Source organism: Marmota marmota, unplaced genomic scaffold (assembly GCF_001458135.2).
Source record: "Marmota marmota marmota unplaced genomic scaffold, marMar, whole genome shotgun sequence".
NCBI classification, from domain to species: domain Eukaryota; kingdom Metazoa; phylum Chordata; class Mammalia; order Rodentia; family Sciuridae; genus Marmota; species Marmota marmota.
The window spans coordinates 9,624,717-9,649,636 of NW_026000082.1; the positions used below are offsets into that span (position 1 = coordinate 9,624,717).

General features: G+C 34.7%; 1 protein-coding gene across 1 annotated transcript in view; it reads right to left on the minus strand.

Moving 5' to 3' along the window:
- Positions 1–1,979: 1,979 nt before the first annotated feature.
- The window catches only part of Prkaa2 (protein kinase AMP-activated catalytic subunit alpha 2), a 62,621-nt gene continuing 39,680 nt past the window's right edge, over positions 1,980–24,920 (minus strand). Inside the window, exons 3-9 of the mRNA XM_048815314.1 lie at positions 15,848–15,941; positions 15,147–15,291; positions 13,843–13,930; positions 11,589–11,813; positions 6,887–7,391; positions 4,971–5,097; positions 1,980–4,144 (exon numbers count right to left, since the gene is read on the minus strand). Of these exons, the coding sequence (XP_048671271.1) occupies positions 3,906–4,144; positions 4,971–5,097; positions 6,887–7,391; positions 11,589–11,813; positions 13,843–13,930; positions 15,147–15,291; positions 15,848–15,907 (1,389 nt within the window). The 5' untranslated portion in view covers positions 15,908–15,941 and the 3' untranslated portion in view covers positions 1,980–3,905. The remainder of the gene's footprint in view (positions 4,145–4,970; positions 5,098–6,886; positions 7,392–11,588; positions 11,814–13,842; positions 13,931–15,146; positions 15,292–15,847; positions 15,942–24,920) is intronic.

The following is a 24,920-nucleotide window of genomic DNA, read 5'->3' on the forward strand; positions in this document are numbered from 1 at the left end:
AAATTATTAACCAGTGAATGGACAAAAATATAGTGTCTGTGGTAGGCATCTTCTAGGCTTCTACATCGTATAAATAGGTGTGGTGCTTACATTAACTCAGTATACTGCACATTAGCAGATGCAACAGATAAAGTAGTCCAAAAATTTGTAATGGTTATGATTACTTTCTAAATTATGTCTCATTTAATTCTAAAAATGGGTATTCCCTGAATACAAATTGGCTAGGGAATAAGAGAAAGCAAAACCAGAATTATGTAACCATTCTTGAAAACCTATTTGCAGAAAATGGAGAATTGTCTGTGCTATAAATAGCTAAAAACTATTATTTCTGATTAATTTCGGTACTAGTCTCTTTATAGATGACTAGTTCCAAAGAATGCAAACACTAGAGACTACAAAGTGTCTCTTAAAAGATCAAAACAAACACCCAACATGTAAATGTTTTGCCTCCCTCCCTCCACAAATATTCAATTTGAGACAGTAACTGTTTTTTACACTGAAGACAATAGGAATTAGCTTTAAAAACAAGCATCCTAAATAAAAGTATTCAGAAAATATTCACTGACTAAACATTTGAAAGAATTAATGATACCAACTCATTGCCCACAGAGTCAAAAGCATGAATCAGTGGCCTTAAGTCTTTTACATGAGTAATCTTATTTAAGGTTTTTCAGTCATCTATTATTACAAAATCTAATTAAGAAAATCAACATGCTTCAAAACAAGTTGTAGACATAAAAATTTTTAGTCCACAATTCACTCAAGACGAACATGTCTACAAGTTTAAAAAAAATGATTTTCAATTTGAATGAGGTTCTCCTGGATAACTGGTAAGGGGAAAAGAAGTGCTATCAATTTCATTCTTAACTATCCTGATTATGGCAACCTGGGACAATAATTTTCCTGAAAAAGTATTTTCCAAATTTTCCTTTCCTTATGGAATAAATTTTTAAAGTAGCAAGTTAATTTGGGCAAAGCAGGGTTAAACCAAACTATATTATATTTTTTCCTTTTTTCATAGAAGAAAAAGACTTCAATGCTCATATCCCATTGTCATCCTAATGGAGGGAGGTGCATGCAGTATTCTCCAAACTTACCCCACAGAATCTCTTATTCTTTGGGAAATGTTCTAAAACCACATGGAGTCCATTTCCATGGCACAGCCCAGGCCTTCCTATAATCTAAAAATAGAAGATCTCCCCAGGATCTTAACCAGAGGAAACTGCTCTTAGCCCAGGCCCACATATCACATCTACAGTTAACCAGTTTACAAGACTGAGACAGGAATTGAGGATTAGCAACAGATTCTTTCTTCTCTGTGCCCATGACCAACAGAAAGCCTATGACAACATTCTACTCCCTTTCATTCAGTGTCCTGAAATCTCTCTGAAAATCAATTTATTATAACACCTAGATTCACAGAATATTTGTTTTTAAAACTGCAGAAAAGAACCAAAACTATGATCCTCAGATTCCCCCTAAAATTCAACTATCCTTGTGGATTTTCATAAATACTGGCAAGAATGAGAAAACAGTAAATAAATTTTAACTCTCAAAGAAAATTCTCATCATCCATATAAGGTAATTTTGATATGAAAAAAGTGTCTTATGTCTGATTGTATTAGACTAAAGAAGCAACAGTGCCACTAGATTCCTTCCTACGTTTCTTTGCTCATAAAATTGTTGTTTAATTAGGCAAATATTATGAAGTGGACTTGCTTTTCCCAACAAAGGCACATGCACATTGGGAGAAGTCAAAATTATGCCATACTGATAATGCACATCACACTTAAATAGCAGGACTACTTATCCCCACAACTAATTAAAAAAATTACCCTTTGGTGCCACAAGATGGCAGTCTTTTAAAGGTTTAGACCTTAAGCTATCTCAAACTGCAACCCTATGGTCTTTCCCAAATCAGTGAACAAGGATTCCATATAAAGAAGTTGGACTTGCAAGTTATTTAACACCATTTTTTAAAAAATAATCTACAAAACAGTTTGATGTGACGCCCCTGAAATTCATGACTCAAAAGGTTAAAGATACAGACATACTTGAGAAACTTGATATAGCATTCTCATTTGCTTCTTGATAGAAAACATTATTTTGGCAAAGAGAAACCTGTCAAAGCAAAGTCATTTTTTTTTGTTTTCAAGAGCTCAATATTTTTAGGGCATGTCAGGCAAAATGAGATTGTTAATTACAACATAAATACAATAAATGCATAAATACAAAATTAGATAAATTACACATTCTGCTATCATATATAACAAATTAGAATAAAAAATAAAAAAATTAAATACCTTTACTAAAACAAAATATTATCAATGTCCTAGTATCTATCCTGCTATATATAGTTTTTCCTTTAATCTTAAAAAAATTTTGCAAAGCAAAACAAACAAAATCTGGTTTTCGATTAAAAGAACTGTTATGTGAATACATATATGTAATATATGTAAACAACACATATATTTTTTCAGGAAAGACTACTTAAGGTTTCCCTGCCTCATCAGGTTCAACAGTGAAGGTCATAGCCTATTAAACTTTGGAAGCACACAAAAGCCCTTAGGGCTAGAATAGTGTTTTTGAACTGAATGGCTAGCAATCAAGAAAGGGAACCAAAAAAGATTCAGCTGAATCAACCAGCCACTTAAGATGAAAAAATGAACAAAGATAATGGTTATTGGGGAAGGTGGAGGAAGGTGGTACCATCAATACCAAACTTTAACTCCAAGTGAAGATTTAGTACCATGAGATGCAATAGGACTCTAACCTTTTACTCCCACTCACCCAATCCTGTCACCAAACACACAAAATAAAAGATCAGAATTCTTTTTTAAGGGATTGCTGATATTCTGCTTTGCTTCATTTAACTGTCTACTGTTTTATCGTTCTTGATTAAATGCAAAAATAAATAGATAAAAAGAATTTGAGAAAGGTAGGCCTTGAGCACATATTTTAAAATTACATAAATTTATGGAAAAGACTAATTATTTCAAGTCCAGATATCCCAATGCTAAGCTGAACCTTGAAGGCTCTTAAGATAAACATTATCATTCAGGGAAATCTCAAAGATAAAGCCCTGAGATAGTCAAAACTGTTTTTAAGGAACCTGGAAATTATGAGTACCTTTTAGAGACCACAGACCTTCTGGTGAGTACTAAGCAGTGTTTGCAAAAACTGTTCAAAGAACTTGGTTTCTGGAATTTTCAGAGCAGGCTTTTAAGATTCCAACCTGTAAATAATTTTGGGGTTTTTTTGTTACTGGGATTGAACCCAGGGGCACTTAACCACTGAGGCATAACCCTACTCTTTTTTAACACAGGGTCTTGCAAATTTGCTTAGTGCCTTACTAAATTACAAGGGCTGGCTTTGAACCTGTGATCCTCCTGCCTCAGTGTCCCAAGCTGCTGGGAATATAGATGTGCACCACTGCACCCAGCTAATATCTTACTAATGGCTGTTTAATTTTTTAATAATTTTGTGCAAGAAAACTGAGACCATAAACAGCTCAAAGCTGTGAAATTTAGGAAGTAAAATGGATTTATCTATGTTAGTGAAGCCAGATGCTGTTGCAAACCACTCTTAGATTAGACAGTTCATCAGTGAGGTGTGTTCATCTTATGAAGTGAATTCACAACTACAAATTAACAATCTTCATCAACATTCACCCATTAACAATACTGCCTATGTGAATTTAACATAGGTACAATAGAATTACAGAGTTCTAAAAGTAAAGGTCAGACTTCTTTGTTTTCAGTAATTTCTATGGCATTGCAAATCCCCTGTAAATATTCATGTTTTTCAATCAACATTGCAAAGTGTGATATCCAGAAGATAATAATTTAAAGAATGTATCTGATTTTCACAGTGCAGTAGCAGAAAGATAAAAATCAGGGAGATCATCAACGGGCTAAAGTAGTGATCAGACTGGCACACATTTCAAAAAAATCCATGGTGTGACTGCCCAGGCGAGGGGAAACTGAAGACAATGTGCTTCCGGTCAAAGAGCCAGTGAGAGAGCCAGAAAGTGAATGGCTTTCTACAGTCGTAGAATCAAAGCTGGATCTTGGTCTGTGTAAGCCAGCAGCAGAACAGGAACGCTGAGGTGTTGAGGAACCAGATCTCTGCTCCACCACCTCATCTGAAACGGATCAAAGAAAAGCAATTGATATGAGAGGTCTATTTGCCTGAGTCCTTCCTATAAAGTTGTTATATTCAGAATAGTAAGTAAACCCCTCTGAACAAGGGCAACTTAGAAATGAATGTTATAAGTCAGGCAAGGTGGTACACGCCTATAATCGAAGCAACTCAGGAGACTAGGGCAAAAGGATGGCAAGTTTGATGCCAGCCTCAGCAACTTAGTGAGACCGTCTCAAAATAAAAAATAAAAATGGTTGAGGATATAGCTAAGTGGTAAAGCACCAAGAGTTCAATCCCCAGCATCAAAAAAAAGAAAAGAAAAGAAAAGAAAAGAAAAGAAAAGAAAAGAAAGAAAGAAAGAAAGAAAGAAAGAAAGAAAGAAAGAAAGAAAGAAAGAGAAAACAAAAAAAAAGAAAAAGAAATGAATGTCATATTTTGGTGTGTTAGGAACAGAGAAAGTAATACCTTTTTCCTCCCACAACCAAAACACACATCACTAATCACAACACTTTACCATTCAAACATGGCCTCTAAATCCTTCTCAAAAGAGTGCCCAGCATTAACACTGAAATGAAATTGATGTCTCTACCCATGAAGAAAATATTTCATTAGCAATATGTTTTCTTCTAGCACATTAACAAAAAATAAATAAATAATAATTTTATATATATATATATGAATATATATCTCCTCTCAGATTTCGGTTGACTCTAGATTACTTAAAATCTAGTAAATGACTACTCACCATGTCTTAGAGATGATTTGTAACACCTGGCCAACTAGTGCCAAGTTTGATTTCTGAGCTCATGGCTACACAGTCTCCTTACCATCAATGCTTTTAAAATCCAAAAGATAGCTCCTATTATCAACCAGGTAAAGCTGTAAGCTCATTTTCACATAATTGCCAGTCACTGGATTTTTTCTTCTTACACGAAGATGGTATGCATTCACTACCTAAAACAGGAAATCAGTAAAAATAACAAAAAAAAGTTCTTATTCAAAATAACAATAATGGCAAGAATGAAAAGAATGTCAAAAACAAATAACTGATGGGGTGGGGTAAGAAAGAAGTTACTGAATAATATATTTTTTAACATTATAGGAGTTTAGTATTTATTTAATTCACACTAACAGCAGCATTTACATTTAGCAATTACAACTTAAAGAAAACTCAGATTATATAGTTCAGCTTACACATCCATTCTGAAGCATCAATCATTATCTTGGTTACCCAGCCTCTGCTTCAATACTTTTACTGATGAATATGGAGCCAAAGGAATAAAGGGGAGCTAACATGTTAATGGCTTACATTAGGTTCTGTCACAAAATTCAGGATCACAATAATGCTGCAAAGAAGATACTGTTTGCTTTTTAAAGATAAGAAAACTGTAGCTCAGATACAGAAGATTCTGGGTTTTAAAAATATCTAGCATATGAGTTTCAAAATTTTTTCAACAAGAAATTTTAAAGACATTTATGCTGGGTGTGGTGGCACATGCCTAAAATCCCAGCAGCTTAGGAGGTTTAGGCAGGAGGATGGCAAGTTCAAAGCCAGCCTCAGCAGCTGAGTGAGAGCCTGTCTCTAAATAAAAAATTAAAAAGGGCTGGGAATGTGCCTAAACATTCTAACTAAAAATGTGGTTAAACACGCCTTGGTTCAATCCCTAATACCAAAGAAAAAAAAGAAGTTTTAAAGACATTAGCATCTTTTTTAACTAAATAAACTGCTTCAGAAAAAGGACATTTATGTTTAGTCTTAAGAAATATTATTTCATTTATTCATGTACCAATAATGAAATGAAAGTAACTGATTTATTCAAGCATGTTAAATGAGTATTTACATCATAAATTTGAATGCTTTTCTTCTTCCTTTAAAAAAAAAGTTTCAAAGTTCTCAAGAAAAGAACAAGAGTGAAAGGAATATCTAAAATGAAAAGTACTTTTTTTTTTTCTCGGTACTAAGGATTAAACCCTGAGGTGCTTAACCATACCCCCAGTCCTTTTTAAAATTTATTTAGAGATAAGGTCTCACTGAGTTGCTTAGGCTGCCTCTGAACTTTTGATCCTCCTGCCTCAACCTCCTGAGCTGCTGGGATTACAGGCCCCCCTCACATATATTCCAATAAATTTGAAATGAAATAAAACACTAATTTTTAACAGAAAGTAAAACTGGGTGATAGTAAGAAAAATATGCCATAACTAAGGATTAAAAGAACCAAATAAGAGAGTTTCTCAACTAGAAGAAAAGTAATTGTTGCTGAATAAGTGTATCCTGATGGCATGATTAACACTGACTGTTAGCTGTCACTGCCACTCACCTCCACCACTCTTAAAACAAACAAACAAACAAAAAAAGATAAGAAAAAAGTCAAGTCTTCCTAAAACAAGAGAGAAAAAAGTGACAACATTATCTTTGAAGACTCGGGGCTCTTTGTTGCTATGAAGCATCTAAAACAGGTGGGCTATTTTTCAGATAATTTCAAATTGATTACTTTTTGTTTGTTAGCCAAAAATGCTATTCTATAATTCAAAATACCTAAATTCCAACATCAACAGCTCTTCATTCTTATAGAAATTTGTTTTGCTTTGAATGTACATGTTGTAATACTGAGAAGAATCAAGCACAGAAAACTTACATTTAAATCAAAAATAACTTTATATGGACCTTACTACTCAACTGCTCAGACCATTTGGTATACAGCAACACAGCTTCTACAAATGACCTTAATGCACAATTTCCTACCTTCCATTCAAAATCCAGCTGCTTCATAGCCCGGTAAACTTCAGCCATAATGTCATATGGTTTGCTCTGGCTTCTGATTCCAAGATGCCACTTAGCTTTCTTCACAGCCAAAGACTTGGGCTTAGTTGTATTCAGTGCATCCAATGGACATCTTGCTTTGGGACTGTCTGCTATAAGAGGTGGCATTCTTTCTGGATGAGGTTTCAGGCCTGGGGGAATATGCATGGCACTATCATCCATAAAAGAACCAGTTGGAGGGCTAGAGGCGAGGTAGAACTCACTGGCTTGGTTCATTATTCTCCGATTGTCAATGATAAGATGATACGCCACTGCAAGCTGGTCTTGAGGGTCACCACTATATAAACTGTTCATTACTTCTGATTCTGTACACTCAAATTTTTCACATACTTCTTTCACAGCCTCATCATCAATAACGTTAGCATCATAAGAGGGGTCTTCAGGAAATAAGTAATTGGGCAAATCTTGTTTAAACCATTCATGCTCTCTAGAAAAAAAAAAAAAAACACCACAATATACTATTGTAAGAAAGAACATGCTTTGGCAAGTTCCAAATAACTCAGATATGGGGCAATACAATATAGTAGACTCAGAAAGATCCGGTCACCAGGCCCACCTCTGCCACTTACTAGCTATGTAATCCTGGGCAACCTAATTAATTCTACCTTTGAATAACTACAGTTACTCAGACCTGGGAATTAGGCTGATGTTTTCTTGAAAATGATCAAAGTGACCACATTACTTTGAGGAAACAACTAGCAATATTTTTTGCCACTGATAAAATACAAGTTTTCAAGGGAAAATTTAGAATTAAGTAATAATTTATATCTTTTTCTATGAATGTGAAAGTTTTCCAATATCTAAAGATGTTCTGATGAGGTCAGTATCAACAATAATGACTTTTTTTGTGTGTGTGTGGTGCTGGAGATGGAACCCAGCTCAGTTTAACATGCTAAATATTGATAGATATACACTATATTTTTTAAGAAATCAACTTCTTTGAGGTCCTTAATAATTTTTAGGAATGGAAAGAGATATTAAAACTAAATAGTTTGAGAACCACTCTCCTAAATCTTATTTTTTCACACTTCTGGGCCTTTGCACCTGGCATTAGTATTGCCCTCCTAGGTTATCACATCCTTTTCACTTAACACACTCTCAAGACTGTTTAAGCACTGCTACATATTAGAACTGGGTACCCCTTAGGTTAAAATCAGATCAATATACATTTTGATTGAATGTTTTCTATTTCACTGATTATTTATGAACATTTACTGAGGACAAACTATAAACAAGAAGACACATTCCTCCTGGCAGGTTGTATGCTAGCTGATACATATTAAACAAGTATTCATAAGAATAAATATAGAGTTACAAATACATACAAGTATGTAAATCCTGTGATCAAGATTGAGGGTGGAAAAGCAGAGAACAAAATGAGAGCATATAATTCAGAATAGGAGGCAGAGATAAAGGAAGCTGCTCTCTGAGTAACATTTAAGCAAACACCAGAATGGTCAGAAGTCAACTAAACAAAGAGTTGGGAAGCAGGTATTCCCAGAGAAGAAATAGTCTACACAAAGACCTTGAGACAAGAAAGAGGTCTAACATGCTCCAGGAACTGAACTAGCCCAATATCATGAGAACATAGTGATGGGATGGAGCAGTAAAAGAAATCAGGTATTCTTGAGAGTTGTTGCAAAAGTTGCCAAAAATTAACATTTTCATAATTCTGAAAATTGCAGAATTTCATAATTCTGCACAATATGAGAAGTCTTTATTCAAGAAAAATGGCTGAACCTCAGCAAGAAAAGTGTGACATATGGCTTTTTAAGATGTCCTATCTTCATCTCCTTTCTCTAGCTACATAGTAGATTTAAAAACCAAGAGTCCACAATCACATAGCTGAGAAAACCAACAGTGTAAAAACCACAGGATTAGATAGACAGAAGAGCAAAGCAGGTTCAGAACTCTTCAAAGTCCTACCCCATGAGAACTGTCATTATATTACACAGCTAGCAATTCCCTGGAAACCTCCACTGATAGGCCTTGCTTTATTTGACAAGAATCAGAGCTCACTCACTACAAACAACCTTCTCCCAGGGCATTCATCAAAAACAGTCAACAGCAACTGTTTAATATCCCATCTGTCTGAAGCAGCAATAAAAGATGCATAACCAAGAAGCTGACCCAAAAACTTAAGAAGGAAAATCTTCCAAAGGGGTCTTTGAAAAACTTTCATATGTTCCTGGGATTTAAGGTGGCCAGGAACAAATATGCAGGGGTGTGCGCATGCCCAAGAAAGAACTGAAAAGGCTCTAATTTCTCATCACTGGCCAACTTTGATGCTCTGCAAAGTAGATGACGGCTAAGATAAAGTGATAAACAACTGCCTGTCAGAGCACTGAAGATACACAGATAATTTCTCATCAAGGCTAAGGCTAGGGGACTTATTATTTTTTAAATTTTTTATTTATATTTGACAGTGGAATGCATTACAATTCTTATTACACGATTCTTATTATATCACCAGTTTTTTTTTTTGTTGTTGTTGTTGTTTTCTTTTTTTTTTTAAGATGGGGTTTCACCATATTGTCCTTGTTGGTCTTAAACTCATGAGCACAAGTGAACCTCCTACATTAGCTTCCTAAGTAGCTGGGTGTGCCACCAAACCCAGCACAGATCACAGCATTTTAAGAAATCTGTCTAATCATTAGCTGACCATTTAGCTAATAAAGATAGACTTCAGCAACCATACATGACAAAGAATACATATTTTAAGAAATTAGGCCAGGAACAGTGGCGCACACCTGTAATCCCGACAGTTTGGGAGGCTGAGGCAGGAGGATCGTGAGCTCAAAGCCAGCCTCAGCAACTTAGTGAGGTCCTAAGCAACTCAGTGAGACCCTGTTTCTAACAAAATACAAAAAGGGGCAGGGATTGTGGCTCAGTAGGAATTGAGCCCCTGGGTTCAATTCCTAGTACCAAAAAAAGAAAAAAATAAATTAGTTTAGGAAATCACTAAACAAATAAGAGCAGTGACAACGACAGCACAGAACAATTATAATAAAACTCTAGAAACAAAACCATAAAAACTAAAAACATGACCATACAAAATATGTATGTGAATGTTCAAAGCAGTGTCAGACCTAAAAAGCAAAAGGTGGAAACAACTCAACTGTCCATCAAATGATGAATAAACAAACTGAATACTGATCAAGGAAAAAAGGAATGAAGTACTGATACATGCTACACAATGGAAATACCTTGAAAATATTATGCTAAAACAAAGAAGTCAGACACAAAGGCCATAGAGTCTATTAATTCATTTATATGAAATGACCAGAATAGATATAAAGACAGAGAGTAAACTAGTGGTTGACACAGGCTAGGAGGAAAGGGGAAGTGACGACTAGTGGTACAGTTTCTTTTGAGAGGGATAAAAGGCTCTAGAATTAGATAATGGTAACAATACAACTCTGTGAACATACTAAAAAACCAGTGAATTATGCATTTTAAAGGAATGGATTTGTAATAAGCGAATTATACCAATAAATTAATTTTTAAAAGCCAGTAGATAGAGAAAATCTAAAATTTTTATTTCAAATTCATTAAGTTAGTCAACAGAACATAAAATCTTTGCAAAAAGGTAAGCTGCCAATTTTCAAAGCCATACCTACAGCTTTTTAATTTTAGGAGCCAATTTCTGAATTAATCCTACCAATATATATATATACTTACATACACTTAAATATATATATATATATATATGTTTGTAAACAAGCATGGATGAAATCTTATGTAAAAACAAAAACCCTCCAAAAAAAAAAAAAAAAGGACAAGTCATCAGCAGAAGGCACTGACATATTCTGGTGCCTGTGCTATATAAAGGTCATACTCGTGGCAGCACCAGCAATTGCACTGTCCAAAGTTTCTCATATATCCTTCACAGTAAACCCACTAGTAACTACTGGATTAAAAAACTTAGCAAAACTTTTTTATGCTTTATTCCATCAGTTGTAGGTAAAATACATGAACCTCTCCCTATTTTCCATTTGAAATTTCTTTAGGTACCTTCTGTACATATATTTCTATGCCTTGCACCAACATATACAGAAAGATGAGTAAGACACACTCTCCTCTAATGCAGTCATAATTTAAGAAAGGAGAAAGACACACCAACTAGATATAGTATGAGAATGAAATAATAAAGCACAAACCAAAGACTGACATCACAGAGGTGGAAACCTGCCTGGGAGAATCAGAAGTGATTTTGTAAAGGAGGTAGCATGTGTGCAGAACCCTAATGGGTGAATGGAAGACTATCAAAAGCCATCAAGACAAAAAGCATAACAGGGACACAAAGGCAGAGAATCTGATATTTGAGGAACAAGGGCAAGTTCAACAAGTTCAAGCAGTGGTACAAGGACTGTGATGATAAAAACAGACAACAAGACTTCAAGAGAAGTAGGGCCTTACGAAGTGTCTTGTATGCTTTGCTATTTGAGCTAAAAAGTTTTGGCATCAGTGTGAAATGTTTGAAAGATAAGTGACATGATCAGGCTTGTGTAAGAAGGTCAGTTAAATACTTAGAAAATATTTAAAGTCTAATTTTATAAAGCAAGCAATTGGCTTCACTATTACTATAGAAGATGGGCAAAACAGGAACAAAAAGAATACTTACCTTATGTCTTTGATAGTTGCTCGTTTCAGGGGGTCAACCTGCAGCATGTGCATCAGCAGAGTAGCAACAGAACGATTAAGATACTCTGGAATATAAAACACACCCCCTCGGATCTTCTTAAACAATGTAGGTACATGCTCATCATCAAATGGGAGGGTGCCACAAAGAAGAGCATACAAGATAACACCACAGCTCCAGATATCAACTTCAGGACCTGCATACAATCTAAAATAAGATGATAATACAAACCTGAAATGCATGAATCATTTTCTCTCTCTCTCTTTTTTTTTTTTAGGATCTCACACATTCTAGGCAAGTGTTCTACTACTTGAATTACAATTTTAGTCCTTTTTCCCATTTTTATATACCTTACTTATATATTTATTTAATGCCAACTCAGTATATATTGATTTTCAAGATATTTAATGAAGTCCATGACTGCTTTGAACATTTATGTTGTTTTCCATAAGGAATAATTGGTTTGACCAATTACTATGCAAATTTGTCAAGAGGATATGATACTTTTCTTTATTTGTCACAAATTCATTTAATTGTAATTTACCAATAAAAACTATAACATTTTCTACTTAATTTTTGAAGGAGACATCAAAGTATGTAACAAATTTGAAAAAGCAATACTTTGGGTATAAGCTAATCTTTTCCCCTTATTAAAAAAAAACAAAATGCATATATAATCAAAATTTTATCCCTTGCACACCTATATTGAACAATATCTGACAAATTAAAGTACCTAACTAGTACTATGTAAATTTACTGTCATATTGAGTACCTACTACCTTTCATTCTACTCACTTGCTAACTCACAGAATAAAGATCACCTGTGCTCCAGATAACCTATGTCTACAATAGACATCATTTCCATTTTTCCTTTCAGCTTTCTACATCATGAAAACTCTCCTGATAATATATTACCAATTCAATCCTGGATCTGAAGTAACAAAATAAATCTCTACAATTCTAATGAGAAGAATATAATGTTTCTATAAAAAATGCTGTTGCACAATTACATTATTTACTGTATTACCCAAACTCCTTGAAACATATATAAATGTTTGTGTCCCCCAAAAGTTTATATGCTGAAATTCTAACACCCAAAATGATAGTATTAGGAAGGGGGGACTTTGGAAGGAGATTAGGCCATGAGAATGAAGTCCTTATGAACTGGATTAATGCCCTTAATAAAGAGATCACTCAGAAGATCTAGATCCCTTTTCCTTCTACCATGTGAGCTTATAGTAAAAAGACACTGTACTATAAGGAACAGACTTTAGCAGGTACACAATCTTTCAGCTCCTTGTTCTTGGACTTCACAGTCTCCAGAAGTATAAGAAATATATTTCTGTTGTTTATGAGTCACTCTGTCTATGGTAGTACTCTGTTAGAGCAGCCCAAATGGACAAAGACACTCAATATCTGCTGCTAGCGATGACATCTTTTCAGTAATTCTGTTAATTTTTAAAATCAGACACCAACCACTGTAGAAAGATTTGACTTCACCACGGCAATCTGTATAAACATTTCATAATGTACCAATGAATAAATTACTTGCATAATTAATCTCCACTTGTATAATTTCATGAAACAATAATTTCCCTCAAAATTTCATTATTCCAAAGACAAAATACAAAACAATATTCTACAGACTTTAATTAAATATGTAAACTATTAAAGGACTGTATCTGATAAAGAATGACAAGAGGTTGCATTTAGCAAATTTTTACTCTTACTTGCCCTTTTCTGAAATAAAATACAGACATAACACTGATATTTGTTTGTCATTTTATTTATTTATTTATTTGCTTATTTATTTATTTATTTATTTATTTTAGGGGTCAATGGTTCTTTATTTTTTATTTATTTGTATGCGGTGCTGAGAATCGAACCCAGTGCCTCACACATGCTAGGCGAGTGCTCTACCACTGAGCCACAACCCCAGCCCTGTTTCAGTTATTTTTAATGAAAAAAAAAAATTTATAAATACATTTATAACATCCACTTGAAACTTAAAAATTTTTAATATAACCATCCCCCTCAATAATTAAAAAAAATTGTTTCTACTGTGTTAAAAAATCTTATCTTGCAGGCTAGGGACTTAGCTCAGTTGGTAGAGTGCTTGCTTTGCAAGCACAAGGCTATGGGTTCAATCCCAGCATCACAGAAGAAAAAAAAAAAAATCCTATCTTCCAAAGAGAATCTATTATGATTAAATGATATCAGAATGATATATTATTACCTGCCTGAGATGACTTCAGGTGCTGCATAATTTGGAGATCCACAACTAGTTCGTAGGAATTCACCATCTGACATCATGTTGGATAATCCTGAAAATAAGAGCAATGTTTACTTGTTGCTAGTTTTTCAGGTATAGATAAAAATATAAAAACTTTCAAGTGTTTAATGTTCTATAAATTATAATTTTAATTATTAAAAAATAATGAAAAGCACTTGTTAAAAGTGGAAAGAAACACTTCAGAGTGCTTACATTGACCCCCCAAAAACTAAAGATATCATGTGAATGACAGTAGTTAAACTCCTTTCTAAATAAAAATGTTGATTCACTTCACAAATAAGGTTACTCTAAAGTATATTAGCATTTCTAAAAATAAAAGTATCAAAATATTATTTATCTGCTTCTATGGTTGAAAGAATAATATATAGGCTACTACTTTTTTAAACTATGCTTTTGAAAGCCATGGTTAAAAAAAAATCAGTATTTCAAAATCAGATAGTCTTCAATTCATAAGCAGATTATTTCCTAAAGCTTTTAACTGTAAAACTTTAATTCAACACAGAAAAAATAATCTATTGAACCCAAAATCTAGCTGAACTAAAAGAGTTTCATGATTTACAGAAGAAAGAGAAATAGTGAAACTAGTTTCCATGTTTATATTTAAAACAAGGCATAGAATAAAACTTAAAAAAGCAATACCAACCTTTGGCACCTTTCCATTTCTCTTTCCTTAAGATCTCTTGTCCTAACCATTTTCTCAAATATTCATAGTACTATGGCATCCTTTCCAAGCGCGCTTACCCCAGAACTTGTTTGGACCATAAAAATCACATTTATTTACCCTATAAAACTCCCATTTTCTCATTAAGTTACTAGATATTACTGTAAAATCCAAGCACTTCTCCTGGATCAATTCAGAGGACAATAAAACTTTTTCTAAACTGTATGCAAATTTTCATGAGCCTGTTTATGGGCATTTATCAGGGAAAGTATCCATACTTTCATCATATTTTCAAACAAATTTGGGACTCCCCTAACACAGTTATCATTTTCTTAGGAGAAAATGCATATAGAAAGGATTTACCTTGACATATCCCTCTAACTAGTTTTCTGGAGGCTATCTGTAATTTTTAAGTATATTTAAATGAAAAGAACAACTTAATGTGGCGACTGCAACTAATCCCTTTTCATGGTACAAAATTTACAAGGCTGAAAGCGATCTCAGTTCTGTGAGAGTTGTTACTGACACAGGATTCCTCACTGACACAGGCGGCGATGCCTCTCTGAACAAGCCTGGAATTACACACCAAAATCAGCTATCTTGGCGTTCATATGTGCATCCAATAGCACATTCTCTGGTTTCAGATCTCGATGAACAACCATATGCCTGTGACAATAATCCACCGCCGACAGAATCTGCTGAAACAGCCGCCTAGCTTCCATCTCTTCAACCTATCAAGTATAAAAGAAACTGCATTAAAAAATCTGGGACATCTACACAGTAGGAGTTTTAGTTTCATAATCAGTCTAAATCAAACTAAGCAGGAAACTAGATAATTCAATTCTCAACAATCAAACAAAATAAGTCAACCAAAAACTTGTCAAAGTTCAACCTATTATTCAACAAGTTTTGCTTTGCTGTGTGCTGTAAGGCAGAAGGTTTAATTTTCAATTAATATTAAATGTACACAACATTTTGGGGAGTTATCAGTAAAACAACTTATGTGAAAGTGCTAAGAAAAGAAAATAACTGAAATTTCAACACAATTTTACAGAACAGACTTGGGAAAGCATATCAATCATTTTGGCAACTAAGTGGAATATATTTCCCAAAATGAGTATACTGGAAGGTATACTTAAAGAAAATTTGTCTAATACTCTGTTTAGTTGTACATGTTTACAGAAGCAACTCAAACTCTGAAGATATCTTTGTGGTTGGCTATGTCTCAATACTTTACTCTTCTTTAATTTAAAGGCTTAATACACTAGATAGAATTCTATTACTCACCCGACCATGTTTACAGATGTAATCAAATAATTCACCTCCAGACACATATTCCATTACCATAAAAAAATCTGTTGGAGTGCTGATCACCTGGTATCTATTATGTAAATGAAGAAAAGTTGAATAAAAAATGTTATTTCTAACAAAATAAACTTAATATATCTGTTTTTACTACAATTTCATATTCCAGTATTTTATAATATTTTAAAATGGCAGCAAATTATATAATGTTATCAGAATAATCAGCATCATAAACTCAGAGCACTACACAAGCAGTCTACTTCCTGAGGCCCGCAGATTCCCCTTCAGAGTCTCCTTGCATGTTCACACAATCTTTGAAATCCTCCATTCCTCAACAATGGTTAGTTGAGCATTAATTTTCAGGTAAGCAAAAATCTGTTTACAGTCAACAGAGATAATGTATAATGTATTTAAACATAAACAAGAAAATACTTAGACATAGAAAAGTATATTGCAGAGATACAATGAAAAAAATCAGAAAGGGAATAAAATCATCCTTTCTTCAACAAATAAAAAGTCAATGCAATAAACAGAGGAAAAGGGAAATTATTAAAAGTAATCCAAGAAACATATTGACCAAATATATTGTCTAGACTCAAATTATTTATGAAACAATCAAGAAAGCCAAAATACTGACTGGAAGGTTAAGATTGCTAACTGCTTTCTTAAATGTGATAATAATTATTTATTTAAAATTTGATACTGAACAGTTTACAGATTAAATATAAAATGCTTGGGACCTGTCTCAAAATAATATGGTCTGGAGGAAGCAGATAAACAGCACACTTAGTACTGCAGAAGACAAATGAAGAGTTACACAAGCTCATCACTTTACTTTTGGATATGCTTAAAAATTTCCATAATAAAAAACTAAATATATAAATGTGAATGGGTGCACACATGTGTGCGTGTATATATTTCTAGGCACTCAAAATAGGGGATATTAACAATAAAGAAACTTTATTTGCAAAAGAACTAAACAGACACTTATCAAAAGAAGAAATAAAACTGGTTAACAAAAACATGAAAAAATGTTCAATATCTCTAGCAATCAAGGAAATACAAATCAAAACTATACTGAGATTTCATCTCACTCTAGTTAGCACTGCAATTATTAAGAATACAAATAATAATAAGTATTGGAGAGGATGTGGGGGGAAAGGTATACTCATACACTATTCATTGTTAGTGGGACTGCAAATTAGTGCAACCACTCAGAGAAAGCACGAAGATTCCTCAAAACACTACAAATTAAACCACCATATGACCCAGCTATCCCACTCCTCAGTATATATTCAAAAGCTCTAAAATCAGCAGATTACTATAGGAATGCAGCCACATTGATATTTATAGCAGCACAATTCACAATAGCCAAGCTATGGAACCAACTCAGATGCCCTTCAACAGATCAATGGATAAAGAAAATATGGTATACACAATGGAGTATTACTCAGTCATAAAGAAGAATGAAATTATGTCATTTTCTGGTAAACAAATGGAACTGGAGACTATCATGCTAAGTGAAATAAACCAGACTCGGAAAGCCAAAGGTTGAATGGTTTCTCTAATATGTCAAAGCTAGTCCAAAATAAGGGGGAAAGAGAGAGGAAGGGAAGAGTGGGTGGATTCCATCAAAATAGAAGAAACATTGGTGAACTAGATGAAGGAGACTGAGGGGAAGGGAAAGAGAAATAGTGTCTAGATAAGAAAAGAACAGTGGAATAAGCCTGACCTAACATTCCTATGTAAATACAAGAACATACCAGAGTTGTCTCACCTTATGTATCTCCACAAGACACTAAATACAAAGAAAAAAACTAACAGTAAACAGCAGAAAGAACCAGGGCGAGGAAGGAGGGGAGGGAAAGGGGAGTACTGGGAACTGAATTGAAGCAAATTATATTTCATGCTCTTTGGTCAAAAGGAATCCTAACGTTATACATAACAAAATACACAAAAGGACACAAAAAACTAGATGAGACAGAAAACCAAATCTGAGCATGCCACAAAATATTCAAAATTAATTTGGGAGTAGACATGAGAAAGAAGATTATATGACTGTACCTATGGAGAATCACTTGGAATCGCTCAAGCCTAGTATGACACAGTCAAGTTTTTGTAAATAAATTTTTAATATTTATCTCCCCATAAAACATACCAATTCTCTGTTAAAAATAGTGGTCTTTCAAATACCTGGTTTTACCATAAGAATAAACATGCATTATTGTCTAAAAAATAATAAGACTCGTGATTGATAAATAAACATACATAAACCCATCACCCAGACAAAAAGGCAGAACCCTGACAATATCCGCCCTCTAACCATACAGAGAGTTGCCTTCTGCAAGGTGATTTCTCCTCACCCAAAGAAGCCATCATCCTGAAGCCCTGCTCATCCTTACTTTGCTTTCTCTTTCTTTCTCTCTCTCTCTCTCTCTCTCTCTCTCTCTCTCTCTCTCTCTCTCTCAGAATTGAACCCAAGAATACTTTACCACTGAGCTACATTCCCAGAGCCCTGCCCCCCCCGGACTATTTTATTTTATTTTTAAGAGAGAGAGAGAGAGAGAGAGAGAGAGAATTCTTAATATTTATTTTTTAGTTTTCGTCGGACACAACATCTTTGTTTGTATGTGGTGCTGAGGATCGTGCTAGGCGGGCCGCATGCGTGCTAGGCGGGCCGCGGCTGGGCTACCGCTTGAGCCACACCCCCAGCCCCTGACTATTTTATTTTGAGACAGGGTCTCACTGAATTGCTGAGATTCTCAGCTAAGTTGCCCAGGCTGGCCTCAAACTTGCAATCTTCCTGCCTCAGCCTCCCAAGTCACTAAGATTACAGGCATGCTCCATTGCACAAGCTTGCTTTCTCTCTCAAAGATAAATGTACCAATATGTATGTTCCCTTTCTCTCTGCATAAATATATTCCATATGCTTATGAACAATTCATATTCATGTTTTTATTTTAATTGTTCTTTGGCTTAAAAGGAGGAGTACACCATATGTAATATTTGGCAATTTACTTTACTGAATTTCATCTATATTATTTGCTATAGTTATCAGATTTGATCATTGTACATTACCTTCTATTTATTCACTTACTAGTCTGTTACTATCCTATTTATTCATCTTCTACCACTAAATAGTATTTACATTATTTCTACAATTCTATTATTTGCTTCTTGTACAGGGAAGGATTTTCTATTTGGTATATACTGGTGAGTGGAACTAAATCACAGTGCATATAAATGTTCCATTTTAGGACATGATGCCAACTATTTTCTAGCAAAAGACTAGCAATGCTACAATCTCTAGAAAGATTTATATAACCTCCAACGCTTACAAAAATACCATAAGCATTTCTTCTTATGCAGTGCTTTCTTGTGTCTTCTGCCCATTTTTATTGGGTTCATGGTGCTTTACTTATTTATGTATGAACATAAAGAATAAATTAATATTTCTATGAAAGTCTTGAGTATAAGATGTCTTGGTTACTAACTTTATAAAAGTATTTTTTTCATGAATTTGGCTTTTGTTTTTCTCTATAAGTGGGTCTGCAAGTATATCTAAAGGATGACTTTTTCAAATGTGTGCATGTACACAAGCACACGTGTATGCACAATATGCAATACTGTTACCAGGCATAAATTCAGAAAATCATGAGTGTCATCCAACATCCAATCAGAAGTCTTGATTAGCTTATAATGCTTTCACAGTTTTTTTTTTTAATTAGGATCCAAATATAATCCATATATTGCAATTGGTTAAAAAGTCTCTCTTAATTTATAGTTTGCTCCTCCATCTGGGTTTTTTTTTTTTTCCCTTACAGAAGAAAACACTTGGTTTGTCCTACAGAGGAATGTATAGTCTCAATTTTGCTGATCCATCCTTTCAGTCACATAATGCACAATTTCTAACTGTCTCCTAGATCTAGAGACCTGCTCAGAGTGGATTCATTTGCTTTAACTTGAAAGACTAGACCTCCAGCCAAAGACATAAAATATGTCTCTCTGAGATATCAGCACTCACTGCTTATCAGAGCTTTTTTTCATTAATTCAGATCAATTTAATAAAATATTAAACTTGCAGAGTCCAGTAATAAACTACAATCTAAAGGAAACTCTCACTCAAAACCTCCTCCCTCAAGAACTCCCCTGTGTCTGAAGTGTAGGCCATCCTACAGCGTCACATGATGCTGCCCACCATGCTACAGTCTCAACCCATCTCCTTGCTAATTCATTCTGACCTACTGTGTTCCCCCCCGACCCCTGCTACTGTTATCAACATTTTGGATGTAAATAATATTTTTTTAAGGGGAGAGAGAGAGAGAGAGAGAGAGAGAGAGAGAGAAAATCTTTTTTTTTTAAGGTGTAGATGGACACAACACAATGCCTTTATTTTTATGTGGTGCTGAGAATCGAACCTGGGTCCCGCCCGTGCTAGGTGAGCAGTCTACCGCTGAGCCACAATCCCAGCCCTGTATATAACATTCATATAGAAAATCTGTCTCACAGATGGCCTCTCTGTTCCTTGACTTCTATTATGTTTTCGATGTGAGGTGTCCTCCAAAGGCTCACAAATGAGACAATGTAAGAAAGTTCAGAGATGAAGAGTTATGAGGGCCTTAACCTAATCAGTGCATTAATCCACTGGAATGAATTAATTGGTGATAACTATAGGCAGGGAGGGTGCGGCTGGAGGAGGTAGGTCACTGGAGGTGTGCCTTTTGGGTTTACATTTTGTCCCTGGTGAGCAGGGCTTGATCTCAGCTTCCTGTTTGCCATGTCTTGAGCTGCCTTCTTCCCTCACACCCTTCCACCCTGATGTTTTGCCTCACCTCCAGGCCCAGAGCCACAGAGTAACCTTTCTATAGACTGAGACCTCTGAAGGTGTGAGCCTAATAAACTTTTCCTTCTCTAAAATTGTTCTTTTCAGGTCTTTTGTTCACAACAACGAAAAAGCTGACTAAACAACCTCCTCATTTCTAATTGCTTCATTCCAGAATACACAGCTAGTATCTCCATGGTCATAGATACTCTTTTCTTTTTTTCTTTCTTTTTTTTTTTTTTTTGGTACCAGGGATTAAACTCAGGGTCACTCGACCACTGAGCCACATCCCCAGCCCTATTTTGTCTCACTGAGTTGCTTAGCGCCTCACCATTGCTGAGGCTGGCTTTGAACTCAGGATCCTCCTGCCTCAGCTGCCTCAGCGTCTGAGCTGCTGGGATTACAGGAGTGAGCACCACACCTTATGCTCATGGTCATAATACTAAGTCCTCTAATTTTATACACTAATTCTAACCCATCTTCTAAAGAACTCAGTTCCTACAACTAGTCACTCTTTCTCTTGCATCAACTTCTTCCTCTTAATCATTCCCTTTGACAAAAGAAACATTCTATAGCATCTCCCCCATCTTAAAAAAACAAACTGCATTTAGATTCCACATTCTTTTCAAGTTCCAATCCTATTTTTTCTTATCCTATCTATAGTAAACTATGTCCCCATCTTCATCTCATACTCTCTCTTAAACCATTCACGCCAGGCTTTTGACCTTACCATTCCAATAAACTGGTTCTTTTCAAAAACACCGGCAACCTCCACTTGCCAGATCAAATAAGTCAATACTCAGTTCTCATCTTACTCAACATTCAGCAGTAAAAGGAAGAGCTACAGTCTCTCTTTCTTTTTGATAATCTCTTTCTTGAAATATTTTCTTGTTTGGCTTTAAGATTCTCTTACTTTTCCTCCAATGTCACAGACCATTCATTTTCATTTTCCTTTGCTGGTTTTCCCTCATATCCCAGACATGTTAGCCTTATAGTGCCCTAAAGCTTATTCCCTGGATTTCCTGTCTCTCTATACTTACATTTTTGGTGATCTCATCCAATCTTATGATGTTAAATATTTTCTTTATTATCTATCTATGTCTATATCTCTATCTATATATCTCCCCTGAACTCAGATATTTAATAGTCCACTTACATGTCTACTAGGATACTTAATAAGCATTTCAATCCCACAAAATCAAATCAAATAATTGATACCACCCCCCAACATTTCACCTCAAACCCGTTCCTCCTACAAACCTAGCAACTCTTATTTTCCTAGACCAGATACCTTGGAGTTATCTTTGACTTCTCTCCCAACCTACATGTCACCTGTCAGTGAATGCTCTTGACTTGACCTTGAAAGTATATAATATGCTTACTTCTCGCACAATGCCTCCATACAACTGTATTCCAAGTCACTATCACTTTTTACCCATATCAGTACAACTGATTCCTAACTGGTTTCTTTATTTCAGCACTTCCCAGTTGTAATCTAAAGGTAGGTCAAATCACATCACCTCTGATCAAAATCTTCCAATGGCTTCCCATCTTATTCAAGAGTAAAAAGCCAAATATATATTGCGATATGGAATTTATTGTCTTCAACATCGTGTACATCCATAGGACTGTATGAATGAGATATACTCCATGTTTGTATAAATATGTCAAAATAGAATCTACTGTCATATATAACTAAAAGGAACAAATAAAAAAAGTAAATTAAAAAAAAATAACAAGGACTTTGTTATCATCTTGCCTGCCATGTTTGCCCAGTGCCTAGATGGCATCATCTGTTAAGTGAGTGGACTGATGACCTCCTTCCCCACCTTATTTTGCTCCACCCCTACACACACTCCTGTGCCTGCCACACTACACTGCTTCCAGTACTCTATATTCTTTACACTCATTCTTTTGTTCTTACTTATCCTTCTAGATCTACATGGACTTTGTTGAAATGTCACCTCTTCACGTGTGTCACAAATCACTGAACACTTACTAATGTGCTGGAGGATGGAGAGTAAGGACATTCTATGACACTTCCACTTAGATGTCTCATGAAATTTCCTGCTTAACGTAGCCAACAAAGTACCTTCAATGTTCACTCCTGCTCCACTGTTTCTTGTATATTTCTCCTAGCCGCCCAAAATGGCCCCAATATTATCACCTACTACTTAAGCTAAAACCCCAAATTCTAATTGCTTAAGCCAAAAATAGGATTCCTTTTTTTCCAATACATCAATAAATCATCAGCTCTATTTATAAAATATATAAAATATTCCTTCTAGGAATAATAAACTTGAGAGAAAGAAAAGTTCAGTTTCATTTCAAGTTTCAGATGACTACAATTTCAGAATGGAAAAATCCAATAAATAGTTCAAGACTAGTGTTCAAAATTCAATAGAAAAACAGTCCAGAGATAGATTTGGGAATCTTTAGCACAGAGATTGCAAATGATGCTGCAGTAGTAATGCCATCACCTGAAGAAGGTTCCATCGGGACAACTGGTCTAGCACAGTAGCTGAAGTACAGTATTTAATGCCAGACTAATAAAGAGTGGTACTGAGGAGAAAGTTTTAGAAAGAGATAAGAATGGAAAAAGAAAACCAAAAATCTGGCATCCTGGAAACTCAGGGAATACAGCATTCAAGGTGATGGTAATAAACAGATAAAAAGCTGTCTATAGGTTTAATGAGATATTGATTAAAATGAGTAGGCAGTCAGAAATATCTCTTCCAAATTAGAAAGTATGATAAGTTAAAATCAAATTTCCCTAAAAACTATGGAAGACAGAAAACAAGATGAAAAATTCACCAAATCTAATTCATGGAAAAAATCTGTATTTGCATTTAAATCCCATTTTTTCATTTTAATTTTTACCTGTTGGTTTGGGGCTGCTAACGTGTTTGTTTTTTTTCAATTTGAGTTAATAAAGAAATCATTCAGTAAATATCCATCACCCTTGGTATTTAGTGTTCAAACTTTCTGGCTAATTCTAGAGACCCATTTTGAAATAAGGAAACTATTCTTGGCAGTTAGTCAAGACTACCCAAAACAAGCAAAACCACTTTAAGGATCAGGTCTCTCTCCTTGTTTAAATCAGTAACACTATTAAAGGCTATGCCAATAACTTTATTCAGTAGCTAGAATACATGAGTACTTTTTTAATTTTAAGTTCAGATCCATAGCTAAAGAGTAATGTGGCTGAATGAATTAAGCTCAAAGGTGAAAGCCAGAGGCTTTAAACACAAAATTTATCTCTGCCTATTATTTTATGACCAATTCTGAAAATGTTCAGAATGTTCCTTCAGAAAAACAAAATAGCAGATAATAAAATAATGCTAAATCAGAATGAGATTAGTCAAACAAAAATTAGAAATAATTATAGAACCATAAATAGTCACTGATAAATATTACATCAAAAACAAGAATTTATATCCCCCTGACAACTGCAACTACTTACTGACAAAATGAAACCTGTGTTTTCAGGAATAGAACAAGAACTAGGTAGGACACAAACCCCAAATGGGCTCTTTAAAGGTTATCATTCAAAAACTGATGGAGTCAAGGCATAGGCAAATACAGAGATAACTTTACCCACTCTACTCTTCAGCATATTACACTCCAACCATTTCAGCTTTCTTTTCTCCTAGAAAGTAGACACTCATTTGCAAAGAGATTTCACTTAGAAGTCACATAGTAACTAGAATAAAGTCATTACTAACATGGAGTAAAGTGAGATATGAACTGGGTCAGTTAACTAAAAACCACTTGGACTTATGAAACCATGAGAACGAGATTCACTTCACAGTTTGCCAATTTCTGGTTTGGGGTCAATGAAATACTAAACATTTGACCAACACATTTAATCCCCAAATAACACTATAAGGCATCCTGTTTTTAAAGTTAAAAAAACAAAAGACAGGAAATGTAAATCACCTCATAGATTCTACTTTTTTATTAAATTATTTATTTATTCTAATTTGTTATACATGATGGCAGAATGTAATTAATTTCATATTACACATATAGAGCACAATTTTTCAAGTCATTGACTGGACAAAGTATTTTCACACCATTCATGTCTTCATACATGTACTTAGGGTAATGACGTCTAACTCATTCCTATCCCCTTTCCCCTCTCTCCTCTTTGCCCTCTCTAAAGTTCCTCCATTCCTCCCATGCTCCCTGCCCCCCCCCAACAATCACACTCACAATCCTATCTGCTCTGCT